At 51.1% G+C, this 19125-nt stretch overlaps 1 protein-coding gene across 11 annotated transcripts in view; it reads left to right on the top strand.

The window, feature by feature from the left end:
- Positions 1–19125, top strand: part of FBXW4 (F-box and WD repeat domain containing 4) — a 77979-nt gene that overhangs the window by 36383 nt on the left and 22471 nt on the right. For 2 of the 11 annotated variants that reach the window (XM_053207607.1, XM_053207606.1), the window contains exon 6: positions 920–1109. The exons of 8 other annotated variants lie outside the window; for them this stretch is intronic. In XM_053207607.1, coding sequence (XP_053063582.1) covers positions 920–1064 — 145 coding nt within the window. In that variant the 3' untranslated portion in view covers positions 1065–1109. The remainder of the gene's footprint in view (positions 1–919; positions 1110–19125) is intronic. One more of the 11 variants, XM_053207608.1, reaches the window with a different exon arrangement.

The following is a 19125-nucleotide window of genomic DNA, read 5'->3' as shown; positions in this document are numbered from 1 at the left end:
AGCTTTTACATATGACAACACTAACGGATGCTTTATGCCTCAGCAAGCCAACTGATATATTCGGCTCTTCCTTCAGATGGACACTGAGGGAACTTTGGCAGTGTGGACTCGACATCTAATCCTTGCGTCTCTCTAGCGGTTTCTTGAACAGGATTCTCTCAAAGTTTCAGATTGTGAACTTTTGGGGTTTTCTTTCCTGTCTTGTGTAAGAGTGCTGTGCCTGTGTGCTACCGATGAAACCCCCACACCCCTGGGGTGCCCTGTTAAGCTGACTCCTCAAGATCCTTGCCCTCTTTCCCACTTGTTAATGCTCCTTTTTCTGACCAGGGCACTTTCGTTAGGGGTAGTTTGTGACCTGGTCTGTGGTACCTTGTCGGATTGGCTTGGCTCAGACCGAAGGTGCTGGCAAGAGAGGGAAAAGTGGAGGAAGGAGGAGGGCGGTGGGAGGGGAGTATGTGCATGAAGAAGCCATGGTAATTGCAAAGGGAATATTAGTCCAAAAGCTGCTGGCCCAGGAAATTGCTTTCTGCAGAAGCTTTCCTTTTTCATAGTTTCCAATGCAAATTTAAAACCTGAATGGTGCACAAAAAAGTACAGGGGGGGCAGATGGAGCGCCAGTTGGATGTGATAACATCCAAAATCTTGAGCAGAGTCTTAATTGCAAAAGAGAATCTCAAGTCAGGAGAGAGAAGCTTGTAGGAGATTAAAATAATTATAAATCCTATTTTGCTATGACCCACTCCCCTCCCCAAACAGGTACACATACATATATCCTTTCCATGTTCTTGTGTTCAGACTCGTCTGTTCTTGCTCAGCTTATGCTGCTGTCTCCAACTCTGCTCCTTCCTACAGCCAAGTCCTAATCCAGCTTTTAGAGCAATGGTCATGGTGGTCATGGTATAGTATTTGGTTTTCACAGCAGGTTGGAAACAGCAGCCCCATCTAAAGTTGGTGCACTTCAGACAACGTGCACACTGTTCCTGGGGACTGGAGCCGTGGAAATGTGCGGGCTGAAGAACATGCATCTTGAAGGCAGGAGCTTGCTTACTTTGAGAAGGCGTTAAAGCCAAGGCTCTTCAGCTTCTGCTTTCTCTGGCCCTCTTCACACTGTGAGTACACTTGACGAAGTATAACGTGGGGTCCCTGGGGTTAGTAAGCTTGATGAAGTATAATGTGCGGTCACTGGGCCTTTTTTCTCTCTTGATTTCCTATGCTTCATCTGTCCCATCTAGAGAGGTGTGGCTTTCTGCTTCTAGGCTGGAGACACTTAATGTCTAGTTGCCTCTGGATACTTTGGCGATGGTGGAGGTGGGGATAGGCAGGGAATGAGCATGACTTTCATTATGCTGGCAGAGCAATTAATTGGTCAGGTGGGAAGCTTCAGACTGGCTTTTTTTCTAGGAGCTGAGCTAGACAGGAAGTCACAAAGAGAGGCCAGAGGCGAGAGCTTTTCAAGTACAAATATGCCCCAGTAGTAGAGACACTGTGCAACTTTGAGGTTGCTTCCCCTCCTTTCTGTGTGGCTCTCTTGCACATGTTACAAACACTGGCTGAACAGATAGGGAAGGAAAAGTTGAGCTCTGTTGGGTAAAGTGAAATGTACCCTTTCTGCTGTGGCCACCATGAGTGTTCCTCTGTCCCTTCTTCATTGGTTAGGGGATTTTGAAAGCGAGGTTAGCTTGTCTTGCCCTGGGTCAGTCCTGTGGTACCTGGGCAAAACTCTGGAGTCTCAGGAGCACAGTCCCCCTATAGGATGCTTCTAGATTTAATCAGCCACCGCTTAGCACGTGCTCCTCACCCTGAACTTGCTGCACCGTAGCCTTCAGAGGCTATGGAGAGGATCCAGCTCAGAGCATGTGACCTCCTGTCTATTTCCTGAGGACTCTCATGCAGGTGCTTCTTTTCCTCCTGTTAACTTTCTGCCTGTTGCGGTCATATCTTTAGCTGTCCTGGCCAAGGCTGGGCCCCTTCTTACTTAGGCTTAAATAGGAGATCAAGTGAGGGATTGGGCTAGGGTCCTATGGTGAATGACCCAAGAGAAAGGTCAGCTGGACATGGGTGAGATCTGTTACATATGGCCAAGAGAGAGGGACACATGAGTTAATGTGTTTGAAACACCCTACTTTCCCAGCCAGCTTGAATCTCCTTAATATCCAGGGTGAGCTGTGGTTGAGAATAAAAATAAAAAATTAACAGGAAAAAAAATACAGATTATTCAAAGGATTCTTCCACTTGTTAGAGGTCTGTGGCCAGGAAAATCCTTTGCAGGCGGGTAAGGGTGGATCCAGGAATACGAGGGAAAGTTAGAGTTTTAAAACTTCATTAGTTTGGCAGTGACTGCCCAAATAAAACCATGAAAACCTTTTGACACACAAATTCCACATCTAGGAATTTATCCTAAGGCAACAGTCAGACAAGTGTGCAAGATGCATGTGTAAAGACTAACATTAAGGACACATAAATGTCCATTAATAGGGGTCTGGTTAAGTATCTTACGGTACATTCACTCAATAGAAGACCACGTAGCCATTGAAAGGATGATCTAGATATGTTTATTGACCCCAAAAGATGTCATGACCTATTATTAAATGAAAACAAGGTCACAAAATAATATAATAGTTATTTGACTAGGTCTTCAGACTAATTTCTTATGTAATGGATTTGTGCTGACATTTTTTTCTGGCATTTAAGTTTTTTATAATGAGCAAAAACGTAAAGTGCATTTAAATGTCAATTCAGTATCCGGCACCTATAGACAGAATCTTTTTTTTTCTTTATATAGTTATTTAAATTAAGGGTTCATAGACCTACATTTAGTTTTTTATTTTAAACAGCCATATTGGGGCACCTGGGTGGCTCAGTCGGTTAAGCATCCGACTTCAACTCGGGTCATGATGTCGTGGTTCGTGGGTTCGAGCCCTGCATCGGGCTCTCTGCTGACAGCTCAGAGCCTGGAGCCTGCTTCGGATTCTATGTCTCCCTCTCTGTCTGCCCCTTCCCTGCTTGTGTGCACAGGTGCACGCTCTCTCTCAAATTAATACAGCTTTTTTTTTTTTGAAAGTTTTAAGTATAATTTACATGCCATAAAATTTGTCCATTTTAACATCCAATCGAAGTATACAATTCCATGATTTTGGTCAATATACAGAGTTGTACACCCATCACCACAGTTCAGGTTAGAATATTTCCATCACCCTGCAAAGATCCTTCTTTACATTTGCAGCATTAAACATGGTTTCATGCTTGGGACCTTTTGTGGGGAAAGAAGCTAAAATATTGGAATTTTAAAAAAAGTAGTATATCAGAACTGTTTTTCTGTGTAATGCACATCTCTGAGTGCCTGCCTTATGGATGTTTCGAGAATGCTGCTGTGTGCAAGGTCACATGGGAAGCATGAAGCCCAAGAGACCTTTTTTACTACCCAGGAGCTTATAGTCCAGTAGGGACAACAGCGTGTGTACTCAGACAACAATTTATTCCTGGGTACATGCAGTGTGAGTGCCATCATCTGCCAGGATTATTAACAGGAAATTGGGGAAAGCAGTAGTAGTCTTCTAGTTGAACTAGGGGAGCTTTCTGGGTGGCATGGAATTTGAAGTGGGACTTAAGGGTGGCTCTGTTTACACTGCAGAGGGGAACTTGAGGCACCGGACTAGTGGAGCAAAGGGAGGGTAAGGAATAGGGAAGCTCAGTGTAAGCTTGGGGGTTCAGAGCAGACCAATCTGGCTGGCTGGCTGGCTGACTGGCTTGGGGTTTGTAAAGGAGTGGTGGGCAGTGAGTCTGGAGGGGACATTTGGGGTGCGGTTTGGGGGGCTTTGAGGAGCAGTCTGACTTTAACCTGAAGATGGAAGGTCACCCTTGGAAGACTTGTGACCAGATTAAAGCAGTTACAGGATTAATGTGGTTGAACGGTACATAGGATTCTTTGGATGGAGAGAGACTGACGCTCTTTGGATACTTTTCCAGGAGTATGGTTTGTAAGTGATGAGTCTGGGCTCGAAGGGAGAGTAGGAAGACAGCCTTGGATTTAGGAAGAGCTCAGTGGTCACAACTGCACGTGGTGGAGAGGGAAGGGACCCACATGAGTTCCTCTCTGAGCCTGCCTGATAAATGAAGGCCTGTTTTGTTTTTTTAATTTTTAATGTTTATTTTTGAGAGACCGAGAGAGACAGAGCATGAGCAGGGGAGGGGCAGAGAGAGAGAGGGAGACACAGAATCTGAAGCAGGCTCCAGGCTCTGAGCTGTCAGCACAGAGCCCGATGGGGCTTGAACTCACAAACTGTCAGATCATGACCTGAGCTGAAGTCAGATACCTAACCGACTGAGCCACTCAGGTGCCCCAAGAAGGCCTGGTTTCGACCAAACTGAGTTCTGTCTTAGACATGTGGGTCTGAGGCAGTAATGGGACAAGTCAGGTAGCTGTGACCAGCGACAGCCAGGGATGGTGGCCTTGGAGCTCAGACATGGGCTAGAGACGTGGAAGGCATCAGCATGGAGACAACAGCTGAAATACCACGAGGGATTAGCACCAAAGGAAAGCTCAGAAATCAAGACAGCTGGGCCAGGAGAAACCAAGAGGCCAAAGGTACCATCAGAGAGGCAGGAAAAGTAGGAGCTGAGAGAGAGTCGCGCATTCGGTAAAAGTGGGTGGTGGACAACTTACGTACATTAATTGATACTCCCCATTTGATGTGGTAGACAAGATACGTAGGGTAAAAGTGCACAGCCTTGATATTGATGCACAGAGATTTGCAAGCATTTTCTTTTCCTTGCTGGATTGAAGCACTTCGTACTTTTCAAAGCACGGTAAATACCAAGTTTTGTTTTCCCTCAAGTTCTATCCTCTGGCTCTTGTTCTGTTCTCCGTTGTTCTACCCCATGGATGTTTTCCTTGAGGGTGGCCTACTGTGGGCTTGGTAATTTTCCCCTCAGCTCACAGAACCACCCAGCCCCAGTTGGGTTTTGGAGGGTCAACAGCTGAGCTAGAGGACCTAAGTGACAAAGTGAGGGGGTGTCCTTTCTGGTTTTCTCCCGTGTTGTTTGCTCCATGTATAATGGTGTTCAGGGCAGAGAGAGAGGCCGATTGAGGAGAAAGTAAGAAGCCAGCCGACTACTTTGCCATTTGGAGCAATCTGGCATCAGGGCCGCCGGGGCTGCCCAGGTTCTGGGCTTGCTTGGGCAACTCTGCCTGTCTGAAATCTTTTTCTTTCAAGGGAATTAAATAGAAACTTTCAAATCCTCCTCAGGTTCTTTGGGGGTAGTAATTCCATGGGGCTTGTCATTTGTGTTTGAAGCTAGTGGTGAGGAGGGCGGAGTGAGGAGAAGCGAGGGGGTGGAGATGGGAAGCAGAGAAGGAATCAGAGAGAGAAATTTTATTGAGGGAGAGTTTGCTGGGTTTATGGGAGGGAATCTCTCCCCTCCTCCCCATTCGGATTTGAAAGGGCCGGTGAATCTTTGATTAGGTGCAGGTCAAAAGAATTTACACATTGTGACCTTAATAACTAGAGGTGATTGGCAGGCGGGCTGTGGGGAGGGGGCCGCGGGTCCCTTTCATCTCACTTAGCACAGAGGAGAGACAATGGGCCCGCCGATTTTCCTTGTTGTCCCTTGTTTGAAAAGGTCTGGTGTCTCTACTAGGTACCTGTGACACGGGGGTCTTGATTGGGGTCTCATAAAGGCCCCTGTCAGTATGTCCAAAGGCCAAGAGTACAAAAGCAAGCAGTGGGTGGGGGTCTCAGCTGACCACTGAAGAAGGGAGGGGAGGGCCTGGGAGGCAGTGGAGGGAGAAGCAACCCCCGAGGGGAGCCCTTATAGAAGGAGGGGAGGAGGGGGGCAGAGAAGGGCCATTTTTGTCCCTAACTCATCAAGCACATCTGCAGAATTGTCCAGGCTGCTGCCTCCCGGTTTCAAAAGAAAAAAATGATCGTTTGATAAACCGTCCCTGATTCACCACTTTCTCACAAGGGTGGGAGACCCAGCCCTGACCTCTGTATGATTTCACATCAGGACCAGGCTTTCTTTCCCCCACCCCCAAATTGCTAGAGAAACTTTGAAATGTATCCTGTGGCTTTCTCTCTCCCTTCTTCAAGCCCCCCACCCCCATTTCCCACCCTCTCCACCCCACTGGCCTCTGTTTTCTCCCTGGGCGCTCCGGAGTGTAGGCGAGTAATTAGTCCCCTCTTTCTGGGGCACAATGAAGCCAGGGTGTTTGGCGGGCCCCTTCCCACCGCTCACAGAGCCGGGGGCCTGGGGGGAAGGACCAGGTGGCATGTGCAGTGTGTTCCAGGCCTGTACAATCGCTGGGGCACAGGGCCGGGGGCTCAGGGACTAGTGTGCTCCTGCTTCTCGAAGGAATGTGCAGAGGCGCATGCATTAATGGTCCCCACACAATGCTCGCTTTTTTTTTTTTTTTTTTTTTTCTAGGCAGAGGCATCTTCCCTGTGAAAAGGTTGCCGGGCTTCGGAGCCCAGGCGGGAGCTTTGGCCACCGTGATGGCGTTATTTCCCACCCTGCGCTTAGTGGCTTGGAGCTAACATGGGAGACCAACAGGCCGCGTCTCCCGAGAGCCCGATCTTTGTATCTGATGTGTGCTCCCCCTCTGCCCTGTCAGTTTTGTGTGTTCACGGAGTGTTGATTTTAATGCGGGCCTGTGTCGGGCCGAGAGGCCAGGCTGGGGGGGGGGGGGCGCAGGTCTTTGTCTTGCAGGGGCTCTTCTTCTTGGAGGGTCTTCGGCCCTGGAGGCAAGTGGCAGATTTGAGAGGTAGGGTGAGATGCCAACTCTAGCTGGCAGAGGGTCCCCCCATCCATGCGTCTGTCACAGACCACCGTGGGGTGCCTAGAAAACAAGAGCACCTTGGGATGTTTGGGCACACGCTTGCCTGCCCCCCTCCCCTGCCCCTTGAGGGGGGCAGTTAGTTCTACCATGTAGGGCTGCCAGCTTGAAACGAGTTACACCCCCCTTGTGACTGAGTCTGGCAGAAGCACAGATTGTGAGCCTTGGGGAGTCAGGGCGGGGCCCTGTCTGCAGGGGTTTGGGGAGGTGGGGGCAGGCAGGGGGCACGCTGGGAGAGCACAAGTCTGCCGTGGACGACTACCTAGCGATTGATAAGGGTCAGGAGCGAACAGGACCAGCCAGAAAAGAGGCAAAGTGTCTGGGGGAACATCTGCAAATCTCAAATGTTCCTCTCCAGCATTGGAGGGAGGAGTCCCGAGAACCTTGGGACAGGATGGGAGGCATTTTCCCCAGTGAGGAGAACTGGGGCCCCTCATAGGTACAACTACTGGGGACTGTCTGACAGGATGTCTTCTGTCTTTACCATTCACCTCACTGCATCAGGGGTTGGGGGAAAGGGTCTTTACCCGTTCTGAGCTCCTGGTCTTGCTGAGAGGCAAGATGTATACGCATGCCTCTGGGAGAGGAGGCTCTGGGAGCATCAGCCTTGATGTGGCCTGCTCTCCTTCTGGGGAAGGGGAAGCGCAGGGGTACCTCTGAGTCGAGGAGCCAGTGACGGAGGACATGCCCCAACCCCCACCATGGCCAGCCCATGGCCCTGGCATCTGATGTGGCGCTAGAGGCCTTCCACTGAGGAATTGGGGTTTTTAGAAAGGGACTGTGTCCTCACTTTCCATGCAGATCAGAAGGCAGAGATGTGGGCTGGCCCCTGAGATGAGGTGGCCCTGGGGAGGCCTCCCGCCCAGGTTCCCTGAGCACAGCGTCTCCTCTGTGCTGCTGTTGGCGCCCTTCAGACTGTCCCGGGGACTGGTGCCAGTGCCACTGCCAGACCTGACGAGGGGAAAGAAGCTGGAACTCCAAGGCCTTCGAGGGGCCTGAGTCCCAGAGGGGCCACCAGTAAGGGGCAGCTCCTACTTTGGGCCACCATGTGGCAGAGAACATTTCTTTCATGGAGAAATAGGCACTCCCGGCAATACCCACCCCTTCCTTTTTCCTTTTACTGTTCTTTCCCTTTAACTTTTCCAAACGCAGTTTCTCCCCTCCCTTCTCTTCCATTTTGTGGACATCTCTTAAAGAGCCTAAAAGAGACAGAGCTGATGTGAATGGGTGTGATAACGGAGGGAAGGGGTGTCAGGGATGGTCAGGCTGGGACTCCAAGGTTGTAGGAAATACCATCCCCTCTCCCTGCCTCCCCAGGCTTTCCTGCCAGTGCCTGGCCAGGAGGGTACAACAGATCATAACCTTTAAATGCAAACTCGATGGAGGAAAGAGGTAGAAACATGGAAACAAATTAGATCTATCTATAGGGGGTGTTCAGCTGGAGAAAATGAGCATTTCTTACTAACTGGAGTGCAGGGCATTTCATTATGAAGCTTCATTACAAGAGGGGGACGAGTGCAGTAGGCCTCTCTGGGGATCCCCAGGCGGCTTTTCTCCCTTTAAAAGTATAATTGGGTTGAGGTTGGGGGAAGAGGCAGGAATTGCTCTTGGTGACTTCGTGGAGTACCCAGGGATTTAAAGCCAAGTCTGGAGCAAGGTAGAAGGGAGAGGTAGATGGCAGGAAGGTGCTTAGAGGCCTCCCTCATTCTGTGACCGTAAAGAAGTGAAAAGGCCCTGGTAGAACTGACGGAGAGATTTGGAATGATCAGAAAAATGTTGATGAGAAATCCTGCCTTCCTGGGAGACCTGATACTTGACTATTTTAACTTTTGAATTAGAAGTCCAGAACAGTGGAATTCTGATGCGGTGGTCTTACACCGCTGTTTCCAGGATGCACAAGACTGTCCCCTTTGCTGCCAGGGAAGGGCTGGGGCAGGCTGGCCTTTCACTGGGCCTGGTGGAGTGCATGTGCTTCTGTCCAGGCAGAAGGCAGCTGGTTCTGTCCATGGGGGATTACCTGACTCCGTCAGGTGAGCTTGGCTTTGCAGTTCTGACACCTTTTCCCTGCTGCTGCCCCTGCTGCCCCAGGGCTCCTGTCCAGAGGATGATCCATCCCAAAAGAGCCCCGGTCTGGACTACTGGCTCAAAGAAGTGACTAGTCTAGGTTTTGCCTCATCACTTAGATTATCTTGTGTTCAGTGTTCTCAGGGAAGCTGAGAGAAGATCCCATTTTGTCACGGGAGTTTTCTCCTTGGCTGGCGTACCAAGAGCAGAAGTACAAAAATCTCATTTATCGTGACTGCATGAAAGGCCTGGAGGTTTCGCTTTCTCCCAAACCATCCTTTGCTTTTGCCACGAGTCTCTGCTTAGCTCAGCTTCCCTGAGGTTCCTGGGACTTGAGTACATAACCTGTTTCCTGGAACTGATAGACCTAATTCCTAATGGAGGCCCGATCCCTTCATTCAGAGGCTTGGGACCTCTCTGCCTTTCGGGTGAACCTGAGACTTTGGAGCTCACTGAGCACCTGTAGGAGGTGCTATTTCCCTCTCCTGCCCCCCCCCCCTTTCTGCCCCTCCCACAGAGGGAAAGGTATCCCTCTGTGCGCTTTCCACTTCCCAAAAAGGAGGAGAAGGGATGATTGGAGGAAGCGGTTGGCACCTTATCGCCATTAGCTGAGTGAGAGGTAGCCAGCGCTGATTTTTTTATTGGCAGGCACAACTCTGTGCCTTTGCGTTCCCAGCTCTGTGTGTGTCTGTCACCTGTCTCTGAGTCTGTGTCTGAAAGGGTGTGTCAGGATGGCAGGCAGATTCCTTGGTCTCTGGGTGTGTTTCCTGGCCACGCGAGAACAACCTCTCCTGAAGTGATACCTGTGGGATCCTCTGCCTTTTGCTCTCATTGCTTTTTGTTGATGTCACTGCTTCTCCTGGGACCCCATCGCCTCAAAAAGGCACCTCAGCATAAGTGATTCTTACGTGGATTCTTAAAGCCACTGGCTTCCTCTGTTTTCTTTCCCCTGGAGCCTGGAGGAGGGGCTGGGAGGGTCAGTGAGTTTCTGGCAGTCACCTTGTATCCTGAAGCTCCATCCTTCCTCTAGCTTATCTTTTGCCCAGGCTTCTTGAAGTTCTTCTGTGAATTCTCCTCCTATTGGTGGCAGCGAGCAAGGAAATGCTTTCTGGAAGGAGCCGTGTGCTTCTCAAGCATGTCACAGCAGGTGGTTGTGGGCGCATGGGAGAACGCAGAACCTGCACAGAGAAGGTGGCGGGAGCTGTCCGGTTGGCAGAGGGCCGAGACCTGGGCAGGTTGCAGCCGACCGGAGGCTTCTGAGCAGTTTATCATCAGGGTGGAAACTCCTTGGCTTTTCAATGGAGGGAGCGGAATGCTGGGGGTGGGGGGGGGGGGGAGAGGCTGGTTTTCTCTAGAGACCTTTGACTTGAGGGTATTTCCAGTCAGCAGCTAACAGGGTTCGGTACTTGGCACAGGCACAGTGTAGCAATGAAAGCCTCAAGTGAGGGGGCCACCCAGCCAGTCATTTAGGAGCCCACACTACTGTCAACTGTGTCTGCAAACTTGTGATGCTGCCTTTCATTCTTCTAGAAGATTGGTATCCCATCCCAAGTGGCTTAGTGAGAAAGACAGGAAACTTCTAATCAAAGCAGCTTCCTGGTATCCTAATGTTTTTCCCAAAAGAAAAATCCATGCTTTTTATAGTTTGTGATTCCAAAAATGCATGACAAAAACACACCACCAGAAAATCCCTGTCTCAAAGCAAGCAGTAGGGGTGTGGCGTGAGTGGGTTGGGCTAAACCTGAGGAAGTAGGTGGGCTGTGAAGGCAGCTGCTTCGGGAAGGGCTCCCGGGGCCGGTGTCTCCTGAGAGGCGAGGTGAAAACCTCTCCTAGGCCAGACAGCCATGAGAATAGTCCTTCCCCTCACGCTCTAAGGTGGCTGGGCCAGGGAAGGTCTAGAGTCCGTGTTCGGAGGCCCAGTGGAAGGGAGCTGACAGAGGCCGAATGACCTGTCGGTGAGACTCCAATCCTAGAGATAACAAGGAAACGGGCTACGGTCACTGGCATCTCCTGCACACATTGTAGGGGCCTTGCCTAAGCCTGTGGCCAGGAGGGTGTGATTCTTGGGAACGAGTGGGTTCTGGCAGCCCCTGGTGTCAGGCCTCTGTTTGAAAGCCATGCATGTTTGTGACTGGCAGGACAGCATGGCTCTGTGTGGACCCAGGGGGTTTTGTGGTGGGACTGAGGCCATACTGTACCTCCTCCCTAAGCACCCCCAACCAAGAGGTAAAAAACGCCCCTCGAGGCCTCTTGGGACCCAATGCTAGATCCACTGGGACTCGAAGTCTCAGAAGAGGGATGATAATGCTAGGTGTGGTGGGATCGTTGTTGGCTGTTAATGATCTGAATCCTGGGTTTGAAATTAATTGGATTGCAGAAGCAACTTCCTTTTATTATTTTTTCAAACCAACTAAATCCCCCAAAACCAAAATTTAAAACCCCCGAACCTTTCATCCTTTTCCCTTTCCCTGTGGCTTTATTTGCTGGGTAGTGAAAAGTGCTTTCCCCAGCCTCCTTTGGGTTGCTATGCTGAACAAAGTGAGAAACCCGGGGAAGGAGGAAGCTGGTGCCAAAAGGGCTGGCCGCTGCCTCCCCAGCTCTGTGTCCCCTGGCCTGCCCCAGCCGCCTCACCGTCTGGGCCGCAGCCCAGGCAAGCAAAGGCGCCTTGACCAACAACAAGCCCCAGCTTTGTTGCGCCTGTGGGGGAACTGATTTCTGGAGCCCAGGGATCTCCTCTGAGAACCACCTGTGCCTCCCAGCCTCCTGCCTGGCCTGGGCCTTCTGGCACAGGGGCCCCCGCATTCCAGCCAGCAGGCTGATGGTAGAATGAGGGGCGGGAGAGGATGAAGGGGACTGTGGTCAGTTTGAGGGGGCACAAATTCCAGTCTGTCCCTTTAGGGCTCCTGGTTGGCTCAAGATCTCCTGTGGCCCTGGCCAGGTTAAATTTGTCCTGTCTGTCATCAGCACTGACAGCAACTTTCTGAAGTAGTCTGCAGAATAGGGATAGGGAATCCACGGTCTCTCGTCTTACCTAGTTCTTGGTGCTTTGGGAGGGGAGTGACGGAGTTTCCCCTTACAGGCCATTTCTTGTTCAGGAGTCCTTAGTGCACTCTCTTGCCCAGCCAGTGATGATGATGATGCCAGCTAAATGCGCTGGACACTTTATAGCTCATTGAACCCCCCAGACTGTTACTATCACCAGCGTCAGTTTACAAAGAAGGAAACGAGGCCCAAGAGAGCTTAATTAACATGCCCAAGTCAAATCTGGTAATCGAGGCAATCAGGGTTTGAGCCCTGGCATCAGATTCCAGAGTTCATACTTTTGTTTAAGAAAGTTTATTTATTTGTTTTTGAGAGAGAGAGGGAATGTGAGCGGGCGAGAGGGAGAGAGAGAGAGAATCCTAAGTAGGCTCCGCACTGTCCACAGAGCCTGACAAGGGGCTCGATCTCACGAACCGTGAGATCATGACCTGAGGTAATATCAGGAGACTGACACTCAACCAACAGAGCCACCCAAGCGCTCCCAGAGCTCATGACTTTTAACTACTGTGCTACACTGTCTGCCTTCGCAGCCCGTGGGGATCTCACTCACATTTGGAATTAGAACTTGTTGATGGTCTTGAATTGCTTCTAATTTTTTTTTGTAATGTTAATTGAAGACCTCACTCTCTGGCCAGACCTTAAGCTGCCTAAAGGCAGGCAGGCCCGTGTGAGTTGTTTTTCCTGAACACCCTGGCACCTGTAGCACAGGGCTGGCTTAGGTGCCTTAAGGTGCTTGTTGAAGGAACGAGGCTTCCTGTTGCTGCCTCCAGTTCAGGAATTGCCCAAGCGAGGCATTGTTTGATGAAAGGGCCGGCGAGTCCCAGAGCAAGAGCTCCCCTCTGTGGGGAGAGGGGGGCCCATGTAGGTGGGGCACAGGACAGGGGAACGTGCAGGAGAAGATGGCAAGACAGAATCGAGGCCAGATGTGGCTGGGGCCAAGCCAGCTGTTCTGAGCAACAAGGTCGCTTGTCCCCTGCCGTTGGTCTGGACTGCTCCCAGAGGGAAGAGGCTCTTTGAGGAGTGGTGGGGTGTAATGGGAAGGTCTGCGTTCATGTCTCTGAACTCTGGGTGTTTGGACTAACCACCCTTTACTTTGTAGACTCTTCTGTAGAGAATCACTTTGAACCTTTGCTGCAGGGCCTGAGGGTGGGAATACTAGTTCCTACCAGCCCAGGCCAGTGGAGGAGCAGGGTGACCATAGCATGACACTGTAATAGCACTGGGGGCTAGATCTTGATGTTGGATAAACACGCACAACATCTGACCCGACCATACCCTATAAGCCATCTGCTAAACTGTCCCAACTGCCCCCAGCTGTGGCTGCCCCTGAATAGAGTTCACCTGGGCTCTCAGACTCCATTATGTATGGCGACGGTGGTCAATGCCGGCATGCTCTGCATTGGGAGTGCAGCCGGGAGGCAGGGCTGCACAGAAAGGTGTGTGCTGTGGGTGGTTCAGCCTTGTTCGTCTTCACCGGTCCCGGGTCCCACTGGGTTGCAGTATTAGTAGTGGAGTAGAGTCCTGGAGAGGATCTGCTTCTGGGGTGTGCAGGCAGGGCTCTGAAGGTCTGAGTCCAAGGCAGAACGTTTAGAGGTCACAGGGACAGGGCTCCCCCTATCCCCTACTTCTTCTTAAGTGAATAGCCCTCCCACCCGCTGCCCCATTTCCTGTTTTATAAATCTATCAGGGATGCTACTTCACACGTTTTCTGTTGCTTTTTTAAAAAAGGTAGCAAACCTCCTTTTACAGACAAGAAATGTGAGGTCCCGGGAGGTTGCAGGCTTGCTGGAGGTGAGCCGGCCTGTGAGCAGCCAAGCTGGCACTGAACGCTGGCCTCCCGGGTCCCAGCTCCTGGACCTTCCCACGTGCCACAGCGATGCCTGCCTTGGTGCCTGCCCTGGCCTGTGTTCTGGGCATTCTCACCTGGCAACAGCCTCACCTCCTCATTGTCTCTCTCACCCAGGCACAGCTCATCTGTCAACCAGCCTTTCTGTTTCTGGTTCTCATTTTTTCACTCTTTCAAGAACTGCTTCTTTCTCTCCTGGCTCCGGATCCAGGCTCTCTGAAGGGCTGGTCATGAGAGGCCTGCAGGCCTTGCTGCTGCTGGCCGGGTGGTCATTTCCACTGCTGGAGCCCACATTTCTGGCCTTGGGACACCTCAGCGCTGACCCCAGATAAGCCCTGGGCTGCCTTCATTTTGTGCCTCTCTAGCCTCAAAGCCAGCCCCGAGCAGAGGGGCTGTGCTTCCTCTGCTTAGCTGGGTGGTAGGGGCTGCTGTGGCAGCACCAATAGACCTAAGTGTCTGAGGAGCCATGAGTCCCCCTGTCTTGGCCCCAGGAGAGTCTCTTTCCCTAAAGCTCCCCTACTCAGAGGTGTCCATGAAGGCCCAAACTGAAATGTGAGCTCCAGCCCCGGGCCCTTTGGAGACAGACAGACGGACACAGCACTGTAGCCCTCCGGCCTTCCTCATTCCTGCCCAGCTCAGTCTACCACCCTTTCCCTGTTCTTTGCATCATAAACACAGGTCCTTGGTGCTAGGTAAAGGCCAACAGTATCGTCTTGCTTGCCTCCACCTCCTAGAAAGCTATCTGGGGCCACTGGCTCTGACTGGAAGACTCAGATTGGGTAGGTGATGGTGTAGGTCCCTCATCCAGGCCCCAGTCCCAGCTGCCCCCACCAGCTCTGGTCTAGCTCACCATGGGGCCCGATTCAGAGGCCTCTTTTGTTTGACGTGCACAGAGCAGCCTGGCTCACCATTCCCACATGCCGAAGTTTCCCTACCATTCACTGGGAAGGCTGAAAAGCCCTCAGCTAATTGCGTTGGGCTGAAAATTACCACTTCCCTGTGTTCCCCTGCTGCTGAGGACATTTGTGTCACTGCTGTATTTAGGGGGAACAAAGGCCCCCTGTGGGGAGAGCCCAGGTACGAATGTGGGATGGGGGGAGTAATTGCAGTCTCTCCAGGTGAAAGCCCCTGTTAAACTTCAGTAAGTCAATTAGGCTTTGGGGTGGGGGGAGGGCAGAGACCCCCATGATAAACTGTTCCCACCAAGCAATTAAAGAAAATCATTTTAGCTTTGAGGAGAGAAACTGCTTATTAGAAATTTTGTGGGACCCCCCCCTTCCCTATCCCTGCCCCCACCTTGGGATGAAACAACAAAACGCCTTCCTCAATAGAAGTGTCTCTCCTCCTCCTACTCATTGTGTGGCCTGAAAGCGCTTACCGTGGGAGGGCAGAGGGAGGAACACAGGCCAAAGGGGGGAGAAAAATGGCAGGGGCTTAACACCTGGGCTGGCTAAAAATCACAACTGCCCCACAAGACTGGGTAGAGACTCCTGCAGGCACAGTGCTTACCCAGGTTGTGTGGCGGGGTATAGTGTGTGGGACAGGAATGTGTCCATGGACCTGCTCTCCTGTCCTCATCAGGAGTGGAAACATCAAGTAGTGGCAGTGGGGGGATCTGTGTATGTGTGTGGCACCGTGGGTGCCCCCTTACCAAAGGGAGCAAACACAGGCTGTGTGTGTGCATGTGTGTGTGCTTACGTGTTCCTTCTCAGCAAAGGGTGGCAAGGCTAAGACAACCCAGCTGGGCATGCACCTCTTCCCAAGGCTGTGACTGGGCCCATGTTCTCTCTCCTCCCAGGAGCCAAATACCAGCACCTGGGAGTTGAGCCATAGCATAGCTTTCCGCCCTGGACAGTAGGCAACTGAGGGCTGAATGGCTAGCAGCCATCTGCTGGCCCTGGGCTAGGGATGGGCTGGGGGGAGTGATGGATAGACATGCTAATCACCGTGTTCTTCCCCATGTTGCTTGGGTGGGGGCCGGGAAAGGTGTGGAGACTCAGCAGGAAAGAAATCAGTGGCTTGGCATGTGCTTTCTTGGTATCTAACTTGGCTGATGTAGCTTATGGCAGAAGTCTCCAGTTGGCAACCTCCCCCACCCCCGATTTCTGATGAGAAACACAACGTAGAAAGACCAGGTGATCTCATCTGGGGAAGATGGTGGGGAGGGCGGTAGACTTTTGAAGTTGATAATTTGGTGATTTACAGGTGCGGATACACGTGTGTAGCCACAGATCACAGGTAGCATAGGTACCACACGCTGCCCTGCCCCACATCTTGGTACTTCAAGGAGGGCCTGGTGGCGCTGATGGTGGGCATGGCATGGAGTCAGGTACTGCCCTGGCTTCGGCGCTTCCCTGTGGCTCATGATTATTATTATTGGAACATGATTCCAATGTTCCAAAGAGGTGAAATTAAACATCGTGGGGTTGACTTTTCCCAGAAAACAAATATGCCAAGTTATTTGCCTACCAAGGGGCCTTAGGAGGTAGAATTTGGTGCCTACAGGCTGGCAGTGGGGAGGTGAGGGCTGTTGACAAAGTCCTGAGCAGAAGCGTGGAGGTGAGGTTTTATGGAGAACAAGGGCTGGTTAGATTTTGGGGGTCTTGGGGAGGGTGTGGAAGAGCTCGGAGAGCAGAAGGAATGGGGAGCTGCTCACTGTGATGGGCTCCACATGGTGGCTGCCTGTAAGGAGATGCATCTTCAGAGGAACATGAAGCTCAAATACACGTCCTGTTTCGCTTCAGATTTTTTTGTATGTATGTATAGGTATGTACAAGCCCACACACAGGTGTCTATTTACATAATATATAGTGATGTGTTTGTAGAGTTTTTACATATCCGATGATCTCATTTATTATTTTACCCTCCAGAATGTGGTTTTCCGTGATTGGGCCTTGGTTTCTTCATACCTAGTTTCCGATTTATGACTTTATATGGTTTTCTGACCTAGGTCCAGGTTCATTAAAGAGAGTGTGAGGTTTTTGGGGGACTGCTTGAGGTATGCATGCCATTGTTTTATTTCTGGTCTTAGCTTTTGAGGAAAAACAAACTTTTGCCCGCTATGTGTGCCTTTCCCGCTTGGTTCCTCCACTGTTTTGTGTGTCACTCAAAGGGGTCCAGCAGTGGGATATTTGAGTTTGCTCATCCGGCTGGAGTTTTTTCCACTGGGTTTGGGGCTGTTAGTTTTGAGTTGGGGTTGGTGGGGGGGGAATGATAAAAGGAACTGCAGCAAAGGGGTTGCTTGGGGTTATAAAGTTTTACGTGTGTGTGTGTATTTTCAAATGTTTAATTCTGAAAACTCTCAAACACAAAGAGAAAATAGTAGAATTAACTTCCACGTCCTTATCTCCATCTTACCAATTGTTCTGGGTGCTTCTTTAATTCAGGTCAGATGGGTGCTGGGATCACATCTCTAAATGGCCACCCCGAGGGAGCTGGCATTCCAGGGGTCCCAGGCGCTGTCCCGTCAGAGGTGTCTTCTGGCCGAACTTGTGCTCTCCTTGGATAATCCAGTCCCTCAAGCACACCTTTATTATCTGTTTTGTTTTTTTGTTTGGTTTTTAGTAAGTTCTACGTACAACATGGGGTTTGAACTCATGACCCGGAGGTCAAGAGCAGCAGGCTCTATTTGACTGAGCCAGCCAGGCACCCTTATTATGTGCTCTTGTCCGGCCTGCCTCCCTCCCCGTTGCTGGGAGGGGGAGAGTAGATTTTTTTCCCTGGTCCTCTCCTCGGACCTTGGGGGAAGAGAGCGCTTCAGCCCCTGTTGAAGTTGCTGGCCAGCCTGTGCTGCCCTGTTCCATCTGCTCTCCTCGTAGACACACCAGCTCTTGATTTCGCGGCTGAGGTATCCTCAGCCAGGCCTCAAGGTGTCCAGTAGGTGCTGGCAAAGCCTGTTGCGCATCTGTCAGTGAAGAGCATTCAAATGGGGGAGAAGCTGGCAGCTACGGAACAGAGGCTATGGCGGGGTCAGGACCGATTGGTTGTAAGCAACAGAAATCAAATCCACACTAACTTAAATAAAACTGGGAATGTTTGGTTCATGAAATCCAAGGGTAAGGCTGAACAGCCAAGCCCCAGGGGAGCACAGATACAGGGGCCTCAGGAGTAGCTAGACCCAGGGGCCACAGTGCTGCCAGAACTTTATCCTTTTGGGGTGCTTGGCTTTGTTTCTTCCCGGACTTCCACTCCTTTCTTCTCCCTAGCTTACCAGCTTATTCTGGAGGCTGCCAAGAGCCCCTGAATTTAACGACTCCTAGTTTAAGTTCATGGTGAGTGACTGGCTTCCAAAAATCCCAGCTCAGAGACTCCTTGGCCCAGCTTGGGTTAGTTGCCCGCCCCTTGATCCGTTAAGGGTGGCTGAGGAGGGAGAGTGTGTAAGAACATGGGAAGTCGCTCAGGAATCATACGTGTGGAAGGAGGTTGTAGGGCTGACAAACAATAGGTGTCTACTAGTTTCATAAAGGCCAAACTATGCTGTGACATCCAGCCCCGAAGTGTCTGTGTGAATGGCATCAGTATGTGGGTAGTGACTGAGCTCACAGCCTTGGCTACCGGCTCTTAAAGTCAGAATATGGAGAGAACTGTCAAACTGGAGCCTCTTACCTCCTCTTCCTCACATTATTACTGGTCTTCTGATGAGCGATTCCTCCTTTCTAGCTGTTAATGGTGTCCTTACAAAAACCACTTTCCTAAAGTGACCTGTAGCCGGGAGGAAGGACCCGGCTACAGACACATGAGGTTGGACACATGAACAGTGAGCGGCTCAGCCAATGGGGCAGAGAGAGTCTAGAGCCAGGTCCTGGGATGGCACAGGCCTGACCTGGTCAAGCCTCCTCCAGACAGAAACAACTAGCAGGAGGCCCGAATGACCCTCAAGGAGTATAGTTTACCTCACGGAATAGAATGGAAGACAGACTCCTGCCTCTTCCCTCCTTAGTGCCATTGTCAAGAGGGCAGGGAATCTTGGGGAGGAGCAAAGTTCAGGTCAACATGCCTGGTGCTGCTAGCTAATCTGGGAACAGGGAGGTTCCTTGGAACTTCACTTTCCTGGAAAGCCCTGTAGTGGAAGTCTTGCAGGAAGGGACCTTGGTACCCTTACTTTTCTACTGTCTCTCACTCTGATTATTCACTTCCCCCCATAATGTAAGCCTCAGTCTGTATGGCAAAAGAGAGGACTCTGGGGCCCTTGTCTCCTGTCACAGGGAAGGAATGGACACGAGTCACTGGTTGGCTTTGCACACCAAGGTCTGCTCCTGGCCCTCCTCTGTAAGGGAGCCCTTCTTTCTTGAGGGAGAGTCTCTGCCTGCTGTGCACACAGACACCTCGTCCTCTCCTTTCC

This window comes from Acinonyx jubatus, chromosome D2, assembly GCF_027475565.1.
Source record: "Acinonyx jubatus isolate Ajub_Pintada_27869175 chromosome D2, VMU_Ajub_asm_v1.0, whole genome shotgun sequence".
Taxonomy (NCBI): Eukaryota; Metazoa; Chordata; class Mammalia; order Carnivora; family Felidae; genus Acinonyx; species Acinonyx jubatus.
This window is presented reverse-complemented; position numbering and strand designations above follow the sequence as displayed.